Source organism: Penicillium taxi, assembly GCF_028828555.1.
Source record: "Penicillium taxi strain IBT 34144 chromosome Unknown utg000005l_segment0_segment0, whole genome shotgun sequence".
NCBI lineage: Eukaryota > Fungi > Ascomycota > Eurotiomycetes > Eurotiales > Aspergillaceae > Penicillium > Penicillium taxi.
In genome coordinates, this window is record NW_026643207.1 from 2,076,561 (window position 1) to 2,090,022 (window position 13,462).

Genomic DNA, 13,462 nt, shown 5'->3' on the forward strand with positions numbered 1-13,462 from the left:
GGACACCCGAAATTGGACATGGTGCAAAAATGTGACAAGCTCCACAATCACTTATCAACATAATTTTTGTGTGCTTTCTCGCAAACTCCATTGTCGTACATAATCACGACTTTGTGGCTTCGAGATCACCCTCGGCAACCAATTTGCCAACAACGAGATACTTCTCCAAGAAGCGGTCTTCCCACGACTGCAGGTTCTCTAACTGCTCAGCATCCAGGTCCTTAAGATCATCCAGAGGGCCATTCAAATCCTCCGTCAACATCTCAGCATCAAAGCTCTGGTGGGCCAATCCGCGGGATGCGTCACGGCCGGCAAAATTCTCGTAAGGGCCACCCTGCTAGTTATTAGCCCATTACCGCCCAATGCCCGACACCTGTGTCGCATCAATTCACATACCGGTCCATAGAAGTTTCTGCCAGGTGAGACGTCAAATACACGACCCCGCACGGCAAAATAGATTGGCTTTCCGTCCTGACCATTGAACTCCACCAAAGTGTTGGGGGTATAAGTACGGAATACGACGGGGGGTGGGCCTTGCGGAAGATCGATGGGCGCTTTAGGGCGAAGGTGGAAGTACACCAGTACGGCAAATAGGGAGATGAGGATGAGGTTGATAGGAGATGCGATTGACATGCTGTAGTAGATTAGCAATTTACCGAGGCTATTCATGCTAGTTGTTACGAACACTTCGGCCTGTTGCGCAGAACTCTCTAATGATATGTAAGCAAAATATTCGGATTTTAGTTGACAGAATTTGAGGTTTCACTTACCAGCGGCAGCCATTTTAGGAGATAGGGAGGTTTAAGTTGAAGCTCGGTGATGTCAGGTAGAAAGAGCTCGGAAACAAGAGAGCCGATGACACATCCCCCGCCTGACGCCACGTGATGCCATGCTTTATTCTTATTCTTGTTTTTATATACTTCCCTATCATGTACATGACTACTTATTTATCTCGGAGTATCTCCCTACCATATTTGCTATTTTTAGATCAAGTACTATTGATTTCAACCCTTTTACCCCCAATTTACAATTAATTCAGTAAGTACAGAGCACGGTCCAAAGCACCACAATATGAAACCACCCCCCAATTCTCTAAAAAGCCTTATAGTTCAGTTATTATTCTCCACTAAAGAACCGCCCCAATTTATTTTTAAATTATTTACCGCCTTAGGATTGATGCCCTGTTTTCTTGCCTCGTGTCAGGCTCTCTCTCTCCCTGCAAACACCACCATCTTTTCTCCTTTTCCTATCAACGCATTCCTTTGTTTACCTCGTCCGAGGATCTACTCAACCTTCCCATCTATCAGACTCAACTCTATTTCTCTCTCCCTTCTCATCACTTCGACATTCAAAACTTGGACAGCAATACTTTACTCCACACCTTGGGATGTGGTCTAAGAAACCATTCAATCGTTCGCGACTGTCAATCGGTCACCCCACATCCATTGTACCGGAGGACATGTCACTATCACATGAGGCGCAAATGGGCCATCGCCATACTCAATCAGTGTAGGCCCCCCGCTATAACTGTTGAGCAATTCCCTTCTCATGTTATGTATAGTGTACCAGACTCTGCGCACGATTCCTCGACCCAGCTTGCACCTCCTTGGACACAGCAAGACGGACATAAGAGACTCTCAGATGTATCAGCAATGAGTGAATCTGATTACTCTGAGCACTTGGACAATGGGAGCGGCTTTTGTGTCTCTCCAATCGTTGAGAATGGCCACTCTGACGATGAGAGCACCCCATATCAGACATCAGCATCTGCTGCTATGTCTGAAGAGTCTGTTAATGAGTCTAGTCTGTCGCACGAGGCTCCAAAGGCCTCACACAAATTTGCAAAACTTGCCGGCAGCGATGAGAAAATCCGTCCTAACATACCGGTCGCACTTCCTAAAACTAATACTAAGACAGCACATCCTAAGAAAGAAATTTTTCACAAGCTAAGCACCTCACATACATCAAGCCTTTTAAGCTGGGGCCGCGACCAACTTCAATCTACGAAGGCCCGCAGCCGCACCAAAAGTTCAGCAAAGAATGAACTTGCGGCACCAAAGGAAATTAATGACGGACCTGACATGCGTGGGCGCTCGCTAGCTGAGCATTTGAATAAACGTGCAGCTTCAGATGGTAGCTCACGGTTCTATGAGTCGGGTTTTGGTTATACCTCCGGCGTTGTTACGACTATTGCCGCTGGACGAAAGCCACTTCCACTACCACACACCGTTGGAGGTCGATCGAGACATCCAGAGTTCACCTATCGGAGCCCTCCTATTCGACCTGCCACAGACAACTTCTCTAAAACACAGCCATTGCAATCACACACAGAAACTTATAAGAAACCTCCTGCGCGATCCGACACAAACCATGTCTACAACACTCAGCCAGTGCGGTCGGATCCTGATAACACCTACAAGAGCCCGCCTGTGCGATCATCTACTTCTCAAGGATACCAAAATCTGCTTCCACTGCCCCCAGACTCGAAGTTCGACGAAGTGATCACCAGCATGATGCTTCCTGAGAAACAGATGAACCGACCGGCGACGACTAGTGGAATCACTTATAGCCCAATACAGTCGACATTTGATTCAGTTTTCAACAAGCACACTGAACCAGTTGTTGATCGCTGCTCTACTATGACATCTATTTGGACAGCTTTGGACTTCGACAGTCCACTCGGAAGCATCAATGACAGCCCTCGTGACAGCCTGAACATTGCATCTCCTACTCAATCCACAGATGATCTGACTTCTATCATGTCTCGCCGTCGACCCATCTCCAACGCTGTGGCTCTCGCGACCAAGCCCATCTCTAATAAAGTAATGCGAAAGCCAACTCCTTCGGAAGTTTCCGGCAGAGCCGCTCCTTCCCCTGAGCCTCAGGACCCCGAGAGCAAAATTCAGGCTTTGGAGAAGAAGAAAGATGAGCTGGCAAAGCGCAGAGTTAACCTGGAAACTGTCATTGATGGATTGAACAAGACACTCCAACCTGGCAGTATGACCTATGATTTATCTGCTAAGGCAGAGGTGCAGAAGAGTATTCGCAGCATTGAGAATGATGTTGCTGAAATCAAGAAAGAGGAACATGAACTTGGCATGAAGGTCGCTCGGGCCTGGAGACGCTTAGATGAGCGGCAGAACAATGGCGATGGTAGCAACCTTTGGGTGAAGCGTGTTACCAATTAAGTTGTGGGAAATATGATACGATTATGAGTTGAAGTAGTGAGAGTGGCGTCTTGATTATTAATCGAAGGACTGATGTGTTGACTGCGGCGTTTATCTTTTACCTCACATTGTTTTATGTTCACCTCGAGCGCCTGTTTTGATACCCGGTTGCCTTGCTTGTCCCAGTACCTCAAGCGTTGAAGTTCCAAAATCCGAGATTTTACATCTTTAAGGATGTATCAAATAGCTACCATGTCTTTGAGGTCTTACTTCAGAAAAATGAAGATCAAACTCTATGAAAGAGAATTCAATTCATAGGTACATTGAGGCGATGTTAGAATAAGCACAAGATGCGAGGTGTAGTCATTGTACATGAAGAATTAGAATGCATTCCGCTCTGATTGGATATCGTTTTGATCGTAAAGTGGACTGAGCTGAGTCCCGATGCTGATGCAGCACCTCACATTCAGTTTCGATCACTTATTTCTTTCCAGACTTCTTGATGCCCTGCTGGCCAGTGTTCAGAGGACCCTTCTTGCCCTTGGCCTGGTCGGCCATTTCCTTCTTAGCCTTGAGATCTGCATTGGGGTTGAAGTTATAAGTAAATAAACAGACACGAGAGGTAGCAAAGAATCAAGATCCACATACCGGCCTTCTGCTTCTCACGGAAAGCAAGCTCGTCCTCATCAAGCTCCTTCTTTTCTTTCTTGGTGGCCTTCAGAGGCTTAGCCTTGCCACCTGTATGTAAGAATTAGTCTGGGATTCAGATATTTGATGGTGAATAACGTACCTTCTCTGCTGGCACCACCCATTTTGATATCAGGGTTGATTGTTTAGGGTTTGGGTATTGGAGATTGGAGTGTGGAGGGGAACTGATGGCAAAAAGAAAAAATATCTCACGCTATCGATATGAGGGGGTGAATATCATTGACCGCCTTCTTGATATGTACTAGCTCTAAACAACCTTTATCGTACAGTTAAGGCGGTATGACAAGGCAGAACACTAGATGTGCTAAATTCGGCTTTCTTGTGTCTATACATCTATCAAAGTTGTCTAGGGACTACACTCTCAATCACAACTAGTCTTGTTTTACTAACAGACCTTATGGTCCTTATCTAAAAAGTTGCCATCCTAGTAAACCATGATGGTTTATGCATTTGAAACCGACTGCGCGCTTTACCTTTTATTTTATGTTGATATAGATCGAAGCGGTAAATAGGGTAGAATTTCAATTCTTGATACTTCATACTGCTACTCATCGTACCGAAGTACCGGGTCATCTCGGCCCTCGTCAGAGCCTCGTCTCAGAGCCCACCTGATCAGCCAGCCACAAGCCGTGAAAGCCACATGAGATGAGCACTAAAATGGATGGTGGAGTCTGGAAAAAACAATGGAAGTTGATTCCTTACCCGAGCCCAAAATGATGCCCAAATGATGCCTAAGTTAGTCCTCTGGGAATAATATCTCCTGAGCTACTTAGAGCTAGAGATCAAAGCTGCGAATGCTCGCAAAGGCCATGACTGGACTATCAAATAGATTTACACTTTCCTTCATATTACGATCTTGAGTTTCAAGGTTCACCCTCATTCTACCACTTCATTCCAGGCTATGTCTAGTGTGGGTCAGTTGGTATCCAGTGCGGGAGCTTATTTCAAGGTTCCAACTGCATGCGAACAGTTAAATTTACCTAGATCGTTTGGCAGCTTCAAAAAACATCCATGGAGATGAGCATTTGAGGAAATGAAAAATGTATTTACTGTTCATCAGCAGATATACATCAGATGATATAAAACATGTTTCTCAGGCGATCCAAGTCACCTGATGCTAAAACATGCGGCGGTCTAATGCATGGGATGTAGACGGACTGGGCGTAAGGTTTAGAACTACTTCCAGGTGTCTTGTAAATGTCTCTAGAATGAACTTTTAGCGTTGAGTTGCTTCGCTTGCCACTCGGTGCTACAGGGACGAGCGGGAAATACTAAGACCCTGTACCCGCACTGATGGGTTTGACGAACTGAATCTCTGTCACAAAAATTTCCCCAGCGGCAATACAATGTATGTATGGATATAAGCCACTGCTCTTAATGTGAGCTAGTACCCAGTGGCATTATACCACATGGAATGGACCGCCTCAACCTTGTAAGATAGCATCAATGAATTGTGGGTGAGCATATACCTAAGGCGGTAATCATATTAACTCAGTACCTAAACTAATGATCCATAATAATGTTCATATGAAAATACAACCGCCATTTCCTCCAACAGAAAGATTTCGTTAAGCCCATGATAATGATATGCCTGTCTCATTATTTTTACAAGGCAAGGGCAAGACCCAGAATACCAAAGGCACCAGCAATACCGACGGCAACGCTGCCAGTAGCAGCAGGGGCACCACCAGTAGAAGTGCTAGTAGAGGCCGACGAGGTGGATGAAGAGTCTGAATCAGAGGTAGTAGTCTCAGAATCGGTAGAGGTAGAAGTGGAATCAGAGCTAGTGGTGCTTGTGGTGCGAGTCTTAGTAGCAGTCAACGGGGTGCTAGTTATAGCGTGCGAGCTGCTAGTGACGATAGCGCCGGAGGTAGCTGTGGCTTTGCCTGTAGCTGTGCCCGTAGCTGTAGCATCGGATACAGTTCCAGAAAGGTAGGCATCTTCACCATCTACCAGAGTACTGTAAAATTGCTTTGCGCTCTCAGGAAGGCTGCTGTACCAGTCTGGCAAGATGCCAGACTTTTCTGCTTCGAGGACAGAGCTTGCAAATGCGGTGTTATAGATGAGAGAGGACTCCCATGATTCTGGGATGGCGGTCTCGAAGACAGACTCGAGAGCAGCAGGGACGGTGTAGATGTAGCCGGTATCATCGGTGACCACGTAGTCGTCAGCACTCAGAGTCTCTGCTGGGGCAGCTAGGGCCGTTGTAGCGAAGAAGAGAGCAAGTGTTGATACTGTTGATGAGCGCATGATGAATAATGAGAGGAACAACGACGAAAAAGAGGGAGGAATCGATGTCAGAGAGAAAGGATAAACAGAATTGAGAAGGAAGGAGCAGGTTTATAAGTATTATTCTTGACGAAGAGGCAATTTTAGGCGGATCGACAAAAACAAGGCTAAGTTAGGTAGATCTCAGGGTCCAATCAAACATTGGAGCATTAGACAGATAGTTTGTTTTGATTGGAGGATATCTGTGCCAAGACCGCCCTATGATCCGACGGACTCGGTTCCGTCCATGGGTATTCTTCTATTTATCACATTCAGAACATTCCCATTATCTTAACCTTATCATCTCCAACATTAAGAGTATTGATTATACCGCAATACTGTACTATGAAGGGTGGTTAACCGTTGTCGATGGAATCGGGTACTTCGAAACCACGTATGCGTCCACGTATCCATACTTCCAAGGTTGGGCTGTGCCCCTGCATCAGCATGCATGAATACGATGGTAAGCACCAGCCCCTTATTCAGCCCGTGCGAGTCCAATTTGAAATACATTTTACAAATGCGACCTGAATAAAATGATATGTCTTATACGAATTCTCTTTTATCCAATTATCTCTAGGGGTACTTGGGTATAAAGACGACTTACGAAGCCTTTCCAGTGGACAAGTTGAATGAGTTGACTAACTAGTCATGAGCCCATTCTGATGACTAATAAACAATGCTGTCCGAGGCTAGTGCTTATAGGTGCCACATTGAAGAAGGGCTAAACTTGAGGTCAGACATTGTGCCTATTTTTAACAAGGGTACTTATTATACTGCTCAGGTGTGTACAGTTGCAAAAAGTCAAAGCCCGGGTTCGGGGTTCGGTGTTAACTCAGTTTTTGGGTATGAGGCTGAAAATATGCCTTGCGGCATTTTAAATATACACTCTTCTTAACCCCATTCAGCTTCGGAAGTCTTAGGCCACTCGAAATCAACTACCTAGGTAGCAACTGATTTCCAAGGTTGCCTGGTGAATACTCATTCTAAAGCTGTGGACAGGTATTTGAAGCGAACTATACTGTCATTCTCTACAATAATCATGATCTGAACAAACCTCAAGGTAGGATTTACAGTTCTGGAGGATATTATAGTAGGTACATCGGCAATCAATTGATTGTGATACCTACAGCTTGAAATATTTGAAGTACTCAAAATACAAACTATGTCATAGGTCTGATTTCCTTCTTTTTCTTTCTTTTCTCTAAGATAGAACCTCGGAATTATAGAAGCTTCAAATGTACTCAAGTATGACTTAAGTAACTTATTAAAATACACTACTAAATATGGTTACAATTCTTCCATTAGTTAGAACCTAAATTATGCAGATCATTTCCCCGCATAATTATATAATCAAGTATAACAGAAATACCGGGGTAGAATCCACTCCTGACACCACACGATCAAATGACTTCATTCCCCCTCTTTCACATCTCCCCATCCTACATCTTCCCATTTTTTCTTCCAATTCTTCCTGTTTACAACTACCCAATTCTCAATTCTTCAATTTTATAATCATGACTCGAGGATTTGCAACCATTGCTCCCGACTGTGAAGTCGTCTTTGATGAGGTCAAAGAGACTGACAACCTCAACTATGTCATCTACGAAGCCAACTCACATGACAAGAAGATCACTGTCGCTGAGTCTGGCAAATACAAAGACTATGCTGAATTCCTCACTCACTTCAAAGATGACACTCCCCGATATGCTGTCGTTGACTTGAAGTATGACTTTGCTGGTGACAAGCAGCGACATAAGCTAGTCTTCATTACCTGGTACGTTGTCTTTATCTCCACCATATTCTGATATTTTACTCATTTTTTAATCTCACTAGGGTCCCTGAGGCAGCCAGCACCCATGAAAAGACCTACACCACGACCAACAAGGATCATCTCTACCGGTCGTTTGAGGATATTAGTCTTCATGTGCAGGCTACCACCCAGGCAGAACTGGCCCATGCCACCCGTATGTATTCACAAAGGACCCTGTTTTGAATAGTATTTGATAGTTAACCCTTTGCTTCTGTTTAGTCTTGAGTAAATTCAAGGCTCTCTAGTGCTCGAACCTTGCAGATATTAGCGGCTTCCGATCTTTATCCAACTATATGGGTATCAATAAAGTCGTGAAACTGTCTATATGGACCAGATATGGAGCAGACTGAGGGCTTTCTTTAATGGTGAATGCTGGACTGGAAACAGTGAAGGTGAAAGGAGTCTACATTTAGGTATTCAAAAAAAAAATATTATAACACTTGAAGGCTAAAAGATGTCTTCGTCTTTCCAAGGTCTCCTGTATATGAGTAGGTGTGGAGCAAAGAGGCCCAAAATAGAATACCCGGTCCCATATCTCTCAGTCTATCTTCCTCCTAACTTTTCCCACGATCTATTCGCGAATGTGGGAGCTATGACTGATCAATACATTATTTATACAGTGCTTCCGTTGGTTCAATATTATCTTGTTACCTCTCATACTTGATTCAAGAATCTACTAGGTACAATTTTACTTTTATCGTATGCTCTAAGCATTAAATTTGTCTTTGTAGCCTGCCGTTGAACTTTTAAAACCGATAACATATATAAAACGATATTCTGACGACGCCTACTGATAAATGAGTGGGTCCCATTCTGCCAGAAGAATATGTGGGGCCCATCACGATCTCACAGCACGCTAATGCACCCACATCACAGTCATCACAGCTATCCAATTATATTAAATACTAGATAGAGGGCTCAATTATTGTTTATTCCAAGGAGCCAAGAACCTAGTTGAAACATATGCTCTCTAAATCTAGATAGCAGGTAAGAAGAGAGTGTGACTGACTATTCGGTGAGACAGGTCATTTGTGGCTTTGCTTGACCTCATAATGCATGCCTTTAAGCGTGACTTCTTTGTGTTTCAATCTCTCAAAATTTGATTGGCTCTCGGTGGCCAATATATGCGTTTTTTCCGGCCCGAAATACTTTAAATCTTTAAATTCCACTTGACGCCTTCAACACCTCGTGCAAAGATGGGTTCATTGATACGAGAACACACTTCAGCCAGGAATTTTCAATGCACAGGTCTTTTCAGTCGCTTAGTAGCGAGAGCCCAGATGACGCAAGCAACCACGATACCTCTTTGCAGAGCACTGGAGGACGGAACAGGTAATATTTTTCTTTTCTTAAAGGGTGTCCAGCTCGTTAGCTAAATCTTCTACCAGAAAAACCTATTGTGGAAGAAGACCTATTCCGATACCAGAGATATCGCTGGCTATATTTTTCGCCGAAGTACGGATTGATATTGTCAACCTAAGTTCTTCAGGAGCCAACACGCTATCGCAAATTTAACTTGCAGGCTCTCTTGGATATCTCCATCAAACTTGTCGGAAATACTGAAACGACATGTATGTGGTAAACTACGAACAACTTCATGTTAATTTTTTAAACAGGTGTTAAGTTACTTAAATGTGTTGAGGGGCAGTTTAACAAAGCATTCCTGTTGACTATGAGCAACGGCTGCGAAATCATAGCTCGACCAGATTGTGGGCATCGAAAAAAAGACTAGCATCGATGACGTTTTCGAGACACGGGTGCATATATTACGCATCGGATCTTGATTTAAAATTTTGCGACTATGAATTGATTACGACGCAACCAAATTATCCTACGGCGGGTAGAAGTGACTCACTGCCATCTTTCGTAGTCGGACCTTCGGCCAGTCCTCTATTTTGGGTTAAGCAGAGAGCTAAAATGAACTTGGATAGAGGGCCATGTATGATGTTTCAAAAGCCACAACGCTGTTTAAGTAGCTAATCATGGTTTAGGAGACTCTATCACAGACCATGCTGAAGCTATCGGAAAAAATGAGATTCAATGGGCTGATTCTCATTGCCGGCCGAGGATGAACTACCACCAATCTATGGAATGCCCAGAAACGCCAGGCGATTACATCGCTCTTTTCAAGAAATATATAGCCCTTACTCCGTTTCTAGTCCCTGCAAGTGCTGAGCAACTGACCAGGATATCGCATCCAGGCCTGCACCTTGACAATATATTCGTCGACCCAGTGGACTATCGTATTATCAGCATTATAGACTCGCAGCAGGCTGCTGTATCCCCGGCATTTCTTCAGCGCTCTTATCCGCAGATGCTTGAGCTATCAGCCTCCCCATGTTCTGCTCATAAGAAATTCTTTTGGGGCATTACTACGATGCCATAAAAAAAGCGATTCTGCAAGAAGGCAAATTCTCAATGATTCACTCCACGAGCTGAAATTAAACAACATTTCTTTAGTACCTGCATATTGGGAACGGGAAGAGCTTTTTTCTCTTCGCAATTCCTTGATCAATGTTATCGCGCACTGGACTGATATCAAGCATGAGCCAAAGTTGTGTCCCGTTGATTTTGGAGAGGAGGAGTTATTCATACATCAAGACGAAATGAATCTTTTAGAAGGTATATCGGACACTGTTCACCAGCTCCAAGATACGGGGCTTATTCCGTTGGGTATGATACGGCCCAAGTATTACGAACGAGTCGTCAAGTTGAATGAACATTTTAAAAGCGAGTTTGTCGGTTTGGCTGAGAACGAGCACTAGCAGGATTTGCATGCAAACATGTGGCCTTGCAATTAATCAAATAAGTCTGTTTATCCTAGAATGACAGGAAATTGATCTGATTGACTTACGTGCTGATCGGTCATTCGTATTCGAGAGATGATCTATCAGATGAAGGCTATATTAGGTGGAGAGCAGAGGATATTTGAAGGCCGATGGAGAGAGTCTTTTTAAGAGGCAATGGGAGGAGGATATAAGAATAACCATTCATATAGACAGATGAAACAGTATCATACGGATCCTCATCAGTGGATTTGTGCCTGTCCAGCCTTCTTACTTAGTCGGTTTTTATGCTGTAAGCCCATTGTTTTGAGACGACTTTGAATCCTCAATTCTTTACTACTTTTCCCGCCATAATACTTGTCCTTTCTGGCGGGATAAGCAATCAGAACTTAAACCAGAGTTCAAACGCAGTAATAAAAAGCCTACTCCACTACCAGATTACGAGAGTGAAACCTTTTTAGAATCAGATAGTGAGGAGGAAGAGGAGGAGGATATTAAAGCTCAGTTAGTATCTTGGCGCCAACTCCATTCTGATACTGATTTAATGGTCAATGATCAAGGGGAGTGTTTCACAGGGAAGTGGCTTCAGTATACTAAAAGCGAAAGGGCTCAAGCCCAGAAGCTAGTTGATGAAGCTAAAGCTGTTCAGAATATACGGACGATGCCCAAGACCTGGCGAAAACACGAGCATCCACTAGGAGTTTATTTATAATAGTTGGACTTAGAGAAATTGAGCGTCATTGGAATTAAAAAAAGATATGGAGAGGGACTTAGGAGAAAATTGAAAACCGAGCTTTCTACGAAAGCCGAGGGCACCTTCCTATGGATGAGCTTGATGACCTTCTTGCGCAGGGCGATACTAATGCGAGCTTGTTTGATGATATCGCACCGCCGCCTCTTCACACTTCCTAGCTTCTATCTAAGGCTCCAAGTGAAGTGAAAACGCGCTATGTTGATTTCACTTTATTTAAACGCGCGCTTTTTAAGTAAAGTGAAAGTGAGATGAATGTGCATGAGCATGTTGTTTAACTCAACTGGAAGTTTCCTTCCAGAAACAGACTCAAAGGCTACAAGTCTTAGATGCAGGCTGGTTTTGCTTTCATTTTTCTAGTCAACGAGTCCGGCAGGATCGTCACAAATTTCTACGAAATGAGAAAAAGAATGATCAGAATGACTGTTCAAGAACTCGGAGCCTATTTGATAGCCCTAGTGGAGGTTTCCAACAGTCTTTCGCAGAGTCAGCTCGCCAAGTCCAAGAGAGTCGAACCAGAACCAGCACTATGAGAAGCTGAGCAGTCTACTAGCTCTAGGACTTGGTAAGCATAGAGTAATTAAGACTGTTCGTAGATACGGTGGCGTATGTCTGGTCGCAAAAAGGCGAAAAATAGAGCACCAGAGAAGCTTCATAAGCTATTGGAAACCAGCACATAGGTCGAAACTCAAAAAGCAGCTATATATTGATGCGTCGCGCAACGCCAAATATTAACCGGGAAAATCTGGTGATCCGAAATGAAGTTTCTTTCTAATGGAAAGGCGAGAAATGATCATGACCGCGGCTGTACAGCAGGATGGTAGACAGTATGAAGGAATTTTAGGAAACCTCGTATTCCCAGTTCACCGCAGCGTCATATGTCCCCCACCAGTTATATTCATTGTGAGGGCGGCTTCATGTGCTATACGAAGAAGTAACTGGATGGGAACTTTCCAAGTTACTTGGAGGCCGAATCGCTGCTGCTATAGTTACATCATGATTGGGTTATGTCCGTTATTTGCCAAGTCTGCAGGTCAAGGCAAAGTTCTAATTCTGTTTGACAGATCTAGCTATCGCGATAAATGCCTCATGAGTCATTTAAAAACTAATTACAATCCTTCCTTGGTTGAAACCGCTAGGAACCATGGATAGGAGGTGGCTAGTAGATTAGTGGCTGGATAGACTATACATCACATATGTATAACTCTCGGTTGCAACAGTTGAACTACGATCCAGATCCCCAAACTCAATGGAAGTGGAAATATTAACAGCTCAAAGCCATGGGTTTGTTTGGTCCAAAGATGTATGAACCTTGGATAAAGGTTATGAGATATCCTTGGAGCTATTCTATCTTCAGATGCATGACATGTCATTTAGTCCGACTAACCCGTGGCCCCTGCCACATGGTTTCAAGAGTAAAATGATACATCCATAATTATGTCGTACTCCGTATGTAGCTAGGTAGATTATGTAGATTATGTTGATTATGACCCCAATTTGATCTGCAAGGCGCAAGGCGTAGAGATATTTTAGTACTTCAACATAATATGTACTTCCTTGTTCCTTTCAGTCAGAATCCTTAGCTCGGGCGCGAACCTCAGATCTGTAATCTGCAATGTTGTACTCTTTAAAAGTTGGATCAGCCCGGGTCCGAAAGGCTGAAGGAAACCTGGATGAGATTCATTATCATCCAATAAGGGCTTAGAATAGTATCTCAGCCCAGTAATATCGTGTGGGACTGGGAGTTGATAATTACACGACTCAATCAAGATCTCCTGATTCAAGTTATGGAATTATAGCCTAGGCTCTAAATTCTAGATTGCTGACATCGATAACCTATGTTGTAATCATCACAGTCCCGCCCCCCGTTGATCTATCACAAAAACGTTAACCTTTTTGACCGGGAAAAGAAAGAGGGGAACATGAAATATCAGGTTTTTAGTCTTTTGGCTTTGTTATCATTGGGTCT

The 13,462-nt window shown here is 43.7% G+C and overlaps 7 protein-coding genes across 7 annotated transcripts; 4 read left to right on the plus strand and 3 right to left on the minus strand.

Annotated features, from left to right (window-relative positions):
* Nucleotides 1–103: 103 nt before the first annotated feature.
* N7495_008113 (uncharacterized protein) lies at nucleotides 104–783 on the minus strand (the record flags this gene model as incomplete). Its single annotated transcript, XM_057210764.1, has 4 exons — nucleotides 104–334; nucleotides 397–634; nucleotides 686–710; nucleotides 771–783. 4 exons carry the CDS (start codon nucleotides 781–783, stop codon nucleotides 104–106), a joined length of 507 nt encoding a protein of 168 aa, XP_057060307.1.
* An 869-nt stretch (nucleotides 784–1,652) lies between these two features.
* N7495_008114 (uncharacterized protein) lies at nucleotides 1,653–3,188 on the plus strand (the record flags this gene model as incomplete). Its single annotated transcript, XM_057210765.1, has 1 exon — nucleotides 1,653–3,188. One exon carries the CDS (start codon nucleotides 1,653–1,655, stop codon nucleotides 3,186–3,188), a length of 1,536 nt encoding a protein of 511 aa, XP_057060308.1.
* Nucleotides 3,189–3,647: 459 nt separating this feature from the next.
* Nucleotides 3,648–3,979, minus strand: N7495_008115 (translation machinery-associated protein 7; the record flags this gene model as incomplete). The annotated part of the gene is made up of 3 exons (XM_057210766.1): nucleotides 3,648–3,745; nucleotides 3,816–3,905; nucleotides 3,958–3,979. The coding sequence occupies 3 exons, from the start codon at nucleotides 3,977–3,979 to the stop codon at nucleotides 3,648–3,650; spliced, it is 210 nt and encodes a 69-aa protein (XP_057060309.1).
* Nucleotides 3,980–5,480: 1,501 nt separating this feature from the next.
* N7495_008116 (uncharacterized protein) lies at nucleotides 5,481–6,125 on the minus strand (the record flags this gene model as incomplete). Its single annotated transcript, XM_057210767.1, has 1 exon — nucleotides 5,481–6,125. One exon carries the CDS (start codon nucleotides 6,123–6,125, stop codon nucleotides 5,481–5,483), a length of 645 nt encoding a protein of 214 aa, XP_057060310.1.
* Nucleotides 6,126–7,660: 1,535 nt separating this feature from the next.
* Nucleotides 7,661–8,201, plus strand: N7495_008117 (actin-binding ADF family protein; the record flags this gene model as incomplete). The annotated part of the gene is made up of 3 exons (XM_057210768.1): nucleotides 7,661–7,920; nucleotides 7,980–8,110; nucleotides 8,176–8,201. 3 exons carry the CDS (start codon nucleotides 7,661–7,663, stop codon nucleotides 8,199–8,201), a joined length of 417 nt encoding a protein of 138 aa, XP_057060311.1.
* Nucleotides 8,202–9,196: 995 nt separating this feature from the next.
* N7495_008118 (uncharacterized protein) lies at nucleotides 9,197–9,471 on the plus strand (the record flags this gene model as incomplete). The annotated part of the gene is made up of 2 exons (XM_057210769.1): nucleotides 9,197–9,288; nucleotides 9,345–9,471. 2 exons carry the CDS (start codon nucleotides 9,197–9,199, stop codon nucleotides 9,469–9,471), a joined length of 219 nt encoding a protein of 72 aa, XP_057060312.1.
* Nucleotides 9,472–9,693: 222 nt separating this feature from the next.
* On the plus strand, nucleotides 9,694–10,721 carry N7495_008119 (uncharacterized protein; the record flags this gene model as incomplete). Its single annotated transcript, XM_057210770.1, is given in 3 exon segments — nucleotides 9,694–9,928; nucleotides 9,948–10,189; nucleotides 10,218–10,721. The coding sequence occupies 3 exon segments, from the start codon at nucleotides 9,694–9,696 to the stop codon at nucleotides 10,719–10,721; spliced, it is 981 nt and encodes a 326-aa protein (XP_057060313.1).
* Between the last annotated feature and the right edge of the window lie 2,741 nt (nucleotides 10,722–13,462).